This window comes from Colletotrichum orchidophilum, assembly GCF_001831195.1.
Source record: "Colletotrichum orchidophilum strain IMI 309357 chromosome Unknown Scaffold_32.1, whole genome shotgun sequence".
Taxonomy (NCBI): Eukaryota; Fungi; Ascomycota; class Sordariomycetes; order Glomerellales; family Glomerellaceae; genus Colletotrichum; species Colletotrichum orchidophilum.
In genome coordinates, this window is record NW_019172988.1 from 132870 (window position 1) to 139775 (window position 6906).

Consider the following 6906-nt stretch of genomic DNA (forward strand, 5'->3'; position numbering starts at 1 on the left):
CCGATCGCGTAGACCTCCTCGACGTGTTCTCGTTCCCGATGTGGGGTGACGACTGCCGAAACTCGCAACAACTAGGCATAATTCCTTGAGCCTGGTTTCGATAAGTTGGTGGTCGCAGGGTTGGTAGCCAGCAAGGCTCTGTCAAGGTTGCTGGTATTTCTCGCTGGAACAAAAGATCTTTTCAGTCATCTTCTGGCGTTTGCTTATGCTGTGACGTGTGTTCGATGCAGGTAAGATTACTGACTAAGGAGCGCAAAATCGCGCCATAATCCCATCCTTCAGACTTTTTGTTTGCTTCAAATGTAAATGCCGCAAATCATGAGTTTCCATAAGCTGAGAGCTCTGGCTACTTGCATAAGGCCTACGCTCAACGAGTGTTGAATACACCACTGCGATCGTCTGCCATTAGCATTAAATCTTGGCATTTGTTGAATAACTTGAATCTCCAACAATGCTGTTGTCCTCGATACTCAAAGCCGCCATCTGCCTCATTTGGCCCGCATCGGAATTGGCAACATGTGGACAGAAACCAGCCAGCGCAATCCCGTCGCTCATCGATGCGACGCTCGACGACCTGAGCAACGGTCTCAGTAGTGGAATTTTCACCAGCGTTGACCTAGTCAACGCTTACATTGCGCGCATAAGAGAGACTACATCAACTCTAAACGCCGTCACCGAAATCAACCCCGATGCCGTCTCCGTCGCTGAGACTCTAGACCTCATCCGCCGACAAGGCGGACCGCTCCTCGGTCCGTTGCACGGCGTCCCCGTCCTGATCAAGGACAACATCGCAACTGCAGACAAGATGAACAACACGGCCGGCTCCTACGCCCTGCTCGGCGCTAGAGTCCCCGAGGACAGCACCGTCGCCGCCAAGCTCCGGAAAGCGGGGGCGATTCTGCTCGGCAAGGCAAATCTATCCCAGTGGGCCGAGTGCCGGAGCTCCAATTCGAGCAACGGATGGTCGACGTATGGCGGTCAGATCCTGGGCGCGTATTACCCCCTACAAGACCCGTCGGGATCATCGGGGGGCAGCGGCGTCGCCTCTTCGGTCGGTCTTGCGTGGGCGTCCCTCGGGACGGAGACAGCCGGCTCGATTCTGTTGCCCAGTGACGTCAATAATGTCGTGGGCATCAAGCCAACCCTCGGTCTCACCTCGCGGTACCTCGTAGTTCCAATTTCGGAGCACCAAGACGTTGTCGGACCCATTGCTCGGACGGTGAAAGATGCTGCTCATCTCCTGGGAGCCATCGCCGGGGTGGATCCCAACGATAACTACACGTCCGCGATCCCTTTCCAGAAGACGCCGGACTACGCCGCGGCGTGCGTAGAGAGCGGATTACTGGGTAAGAGGTTGGGAATCCCACGACATATTCTGCATGACTACAGAGGCTACCCTCCCTCCAACTACTCCGTGACAGTTTTCGACTCTGCCGTCGACATTCTCAGGTCTGCCGGTGCAGAGATTATCGATGACATTGTTCTACCGGGATACAACCTGACCGAGATCTACGCGCTCACCAGCAAGGGCCTTCACGCAGATTTTGCCGTTGACATAGAGAAATATTTCGGACAGTTGGAGTATAACCCGTACAACATCACCACGCTCCGTGAATTGCGGGACTGGACCCAGCAAGATCCCCGCGAGCAGTGGCCGGAGAAGAACACGGCTACATGGGACAACAACCTGGCAGAAGGTCTGCGTAACACGGACCCGGAGTTCTGGGATATTCACTCCCGGCTTCTATACCTGACTGGGCTCCAAGGCTACATAGGAGCTCTGAATAACCACTCCCTGGACGCCCTCGTCCTCCCGACGGCGTTTTCTGTCGAAGACGCTGCCGTATCGGGTACGCCGGTGATATCGGTGCCGTTCGGAAGACATCCAGACGACACTGAGATTGTCAAAGACAAGACTGGGACGCTCAACACTGTGGCACCCAACTTGCCTTTTGGCATTGGCTTTGCGGGGGCTCCGTTTAGTGAGGAAACGCTGATTAGCATCGCGTACGCCTTTGAGCAAAAGGTTCACGCTCGGAAGGTCATTAAGCCCTATTTAAAGCCCGAGACCGACTTGGAGGATATTGTGAAACATAGAACTGAGGTGGAAGCCAGGCTGGATCTATGATTTAAAAGTTGCTCTTGAGTTTGACTCTGAGTCAATAGTTTGTGCCACATCTCCTATCCAGGTAGCATTCGCAGATCTACTCCTATGACAGCATCTTCACTCGCCATTGCGCTTTCTCGCAGTCAAGCCACAATCACATCATCGATGAACTGTCCGGGCTTTTCCAGAACCCTGCGCACTGATTTACGGCGGCGGATGCTCAACCGGTCCTGAATGAAGGCCTTCTGGGTCGGATTCCGATCAAATCTCGGTAGGTCCCCGCATTCCGAGAAAGCCTCAAGACCTTGTCCGCAGCGCAGCCAATCTATGATCCAGATATCTTTTCCATGAACTTACATCTGACGTTTGAACTAAGGCTTCCTTGATTCAGCTTTTTGTGAAATGTACTCCCTTGTTTTGCTAGAGATTAACTATCTCAGTTAGAGAGTTTATGGAGCATCTTTTATCACCTTGAAGCCGCCAGGAGAAAGGGCATGGGAGACACTTGTCTGATCATACCTTTGAGCGACTGTACTCAAGCGATTTTTTTTGGCCTGACCGTAATCAGAAAACGAATTCTGGAACTGGCTGGCGTAATTTGTGTACTTTTAGCCCGAGGCTAGACCCATCTGATCTGCCGCCTTGTCCATCCGCTCTTAGTCTTCCATGCGTCGTTGAGCTCTATAAATGGCATCATCATCCCTATTATTCTTCCACCTCGCCCAAAGGTTGAAGAAACCGAGAGATCATGACTGCTCTGCGAGTCCGTGAAGGTTCCCACCGTTGCGTGGCATGAGCTCGAGCTTGACTTGGTGATGGCTTGGATCTGAAATTGCTGGATGAGATGAAGGCCAACATTATTGATTGCAAAACAACAGGCCGTGCTCTGAATATCTTTGAGGGCGATTAATACCTCAGTGACACTGAGATTGCGGAGGAAGCAGGATGGAGATACATCTTCTTGGACGGTCGACCAAATGCCTTTTCGTGCCGTCACATAGTCCGTCTCCTTTGCTCTGCGGGATGCTGTTGGCGTTGCTTCACCAAGACTGCCTAATCAGTTGACAAGCTGTCAGGAAGTGTGCAACACTTTGACTACTCGTGACCTTTTTAAGACAAACGCCGACCTCGGACTTTAGTAGAGCAAATACATCGTAGTATGCAATAGGAATACGGAGTTATCTTCGGGTTTTCTGGGACGGGACGTGGTCCATCAAGTCTTTTAAGGCTAGCCAAGTTAATTTCTTTTAGTCCTAAATCCAAGCCAAGCACTTGGGCTGGGCTCATGTTCGGCCTCAGGAATATATCAAAAGGTCCCATTGGGCAGAGTATTGAGAATAGGATCTGACAATCAAAAAAACCTAGCTCTAAGAACAGATTTTAACGATCAACTGCTTCACTGAGGTGTAGCGACTTCATTTTGTTGGTTACATATCGGGTGAACTCATGTTTGGCTGTCGAGGGGGCTTCCCGCACAGTTAACAGATTCGGTAGTCTGTCTTGACCCTTCGAAACTGGTAACTTACCTGACGCAGTGATGCCTCATTGAAACGTTGAAAAGGCCATGAGCCTATTTTTGGTGTCTTACAATACAGCTGTATAAGCTCCCGCAAGCTTCCTTAAAGAGCATTTCTGCCGAGCACAGCATCTTGTTGTCTGAGCAGCTCGCGAGTGTGCAATGCTGCTAGGATAAAACAGTGCAGTGCCTATCCACCGATGGATAGAACAACATGTATTCCGTTGCAGCGCAGAAAGAAATGATGCATTTTATCAGACGAGTACTGAACATCAAGTGCAAAATCTCAAAGACTTAATGTTCAAGACAAAGCACTCAAGCTGTTCGCTGTCAGAAGGCAGGGACAGGCAGCAAAGGGGGCTCTCCGTGGTGGCCCCGCCATGGGAATTAGAACGAACTAGTCTGCACGAGCTCGGGCACTGCCCCGTGTGGCCTTGATACCTACATCTGATAAACTTCAGCGGCCTACTCTCATTAGCAACCACCTCTAGAGGATAGAAGTGGCACTAAGAATGCAGTCTGGCAGCCTGTGCATAAATACATCCGATTTGGCAGGCTCCGCGGCTGTGCCCATCATCATTTTCCTCGTAAGAGCAGATGGACCTGATGGGCCAGTTACAATGCCGGGATGAATAACTATAGGCTAACGTAACCACTGCCATTACTTCTATTAAATTGAAACCCCTGCGGCTGTAAAGATAGGTATCACCAGTGTATTGTGCATGGGGCTATCAGGTATGAAGAAAAGAGACTTGGGGTTGAGATCGTAACTTCAAGATAGATTCATCCATCACAAACGGGGGACCTCCGCCTGATCATCATCGCTTGGGAACAGTATGGCATATAGAAATTTGACCAGCACAGACAACTTCGCATCATGAGTCTTCCACCCGCACTACCATAAAATCGTGAAGTCATGCAGACATAAGCGCCATGACAACAAACTTAGCGCCGCGACCGTTTGGAGTATTCAAGTCACACTTTGGCAATTATCCTCAATGAGACTGTTATGACAATCTACGAGCTTTTTCGCATGTCAATTTCACGGAATCCCATCGACCTTCCTCTGCATGCAATCTGTAACTGGTCATTATTTTTGAGCTGGGTTATCACATGTTGTACATGGTGCAGCTATGGCCGAGACATCACTGATGAATGCCATACCCGGGATATCCTTCATACGACTCTTCAATCACGTGGGATTCAAAGCGTCCTTATAGTGTTCCTTGTTCCTTTTCTCCAACCGTCGAAAGCTCCTCCGATGATGACAAGCGCGTCGGTGAGCGGTCATCGCTTACGAAGAGGAACACTGCGATATCTCAGGAAGGTCGTTGGGAATTATGGAGCTGTGCGAGTCTTCAAATTTACTGAGTTATCGCCAAGATCAAACATGATTTGATTTATTGAAACCAAATACTTCGAACTTGGATATGGCCTCATGTAAAATTTGCATGAGTCGTGCTGCGGCGTGGAGCGAACGGAGAAGTTGTGCTGTTGTGGAATTTCCGTCTCAGCGCTGTATGCACCTTGCTCCTTTGGTCCTTGAGACAGAGTGTTTGCGGCTTTGGAACTCTCGTGTCTGCCAAGAGAACTCGCAGCCCCAATTCGCGGCGCCCGCTGACCGGGAGAGGGTAAAGCTTGCGTAACATCACGGCTGTCTCGTGATCGGGAAGCTTTACGGAGTACGGATACAATTGAACCCCGATTCCAGTAAAAGCAACTCAAGCCGGAGCCAGGGCCAGAAACCAATTCACCAATCAGAGAGCTCCGTCTCTGCGCTTTTTCAGCCCAAGTTCCGATCCGAACTTTCCGGGACAACGAGCGATACCGATCACGACCACGAGGGCAGATAAAGTGATTATTGGAAACCTTTCTGTACTTCTTGGTGAAGACGGGGTTGCGTTTATCGTTGAAGCACCAGGCCTGGCAAAGGACCCCGGCACGTTGAACTCTAATTGGGCGCCTCCCAGGAACCGCCTGGTTGGAGTAAGTTTGTTTCGAGGCACACCGGCTATAGATCGACACTACCGAAAAACCAACTCACATCAAACTTTCCGCTCGGCCTCTGCCAGAATAGCATTTCACCGTTGGCATTCATCCCGTTCTTGAGAGGGAGAATCTCCCAACATCAAGGTTCACAGGCTCGGCTACAGCACCAGTCGCACTACAGCCGGACCATTGACGGAACAGGTTGAGCCGGGAGGGTCGACAAGAAACGAACTGACCCAAACTTTTTACTCCCATCTTGTCTGTCGATCTGGAGGGTCCCGTGGCTGGAGACGTTGTAAGCATTGGTTCGTAGATCGGTCACTGTATGCCTGTCAAATCCCAGCACACCGGCTGAACCTCATCTGCCACGACCCGACTTGAGGTTTCTAGTGGAAGAACGCCATCTGTTCTGGCTAACTCAGAAACTGACGCCTCTTATACTGCAAGGGTCCGATCGTGAACAAACTTCATCGACCATCCGGGCATGCCGTAGATAGAAGCACTACGTAAAGGTACCTCCACATCTCAACGCTTGTCTCTTGCTTGAAGCTCATGAAATGAATGAAACCTTTTCCAGTCCACGATGCAGGAGCCCCCCCGGCTGGTACGATGGATCTTCAACGATGTTACGGCGGCAGCATCCGCAGGTTGAAGTAATGGTGCCGTTCACTTCAAACGCGAAGAAAACTCCAAAGGAGTCTTGTTGCGTTCTTGCGACAAAAGATTCTAATTTTTCAAGCTTACTTCTTCCTCCCGCCTACTAGGGCCGGAGGCGACGGAGTATTGGGTACTCGACAGCCTCATCTGACAAGTATGCTCACCCCACGCGCGTCGCAGGTTGTGGCCAATCACCAGTAGCGCGGCTTGGCAAGAAGCGACTGTCTACGACGCGGAGGGTAAAGCTTCCGTTTTGGCGGCATGGTTAAGCTTTGCCCATCCCGCCGTCTCGCATGCGAAACCGATCAAGGTGCTCTCGATTCCGTCTAACGGATCTGAACACTGGTGATCTCGAGTCGGTCACTTGGGGGATTGATGCAAATGTCTTTGAACGACGTGATATCAGTTGGCGGGCTTTATTCGCGTAGACCTTGCCAAGTAAAGCATGGCCAATTGGTACATGTATAAATAAGTCGCTACTTTTCTACCTGCCAATTTGGGGAGTATTAATGGACTCATATCATCTATCTACTGCCAAACTTACAAACCTTTCAATTATCCCACCAAATCCTATTCATCCCCGCCACTAGTATGATGTCTCTCAAACTTCAGTCAGTCCATTGCTAACAGTGGACCA

The 6906-nt window shown here is 50.5% G+C and overlaps 1 protein-coding gene across 1 annotated transcript; it reads left to right on the forward strand.

Moving 5' to 3' along the window:
* Positions 1–451: 451 nt before the first annotated feature.
* Positions 452–2128, forward strand: CORC01_04788 (amidase; the record flags this gene model as incomplete). The annotated part of the gene is made up of 1 exon (XM_022616435.1): positions 452–2128. One exon carries the CDS (start codon positions 452–454, stop codon positions 2126–2128), a length of 1677 nt encoding a protein of 558 aa, XP_022477032.1.
* Between the last annotated feature and the right edge of the window lie 4778 nt (positions 2129–6906).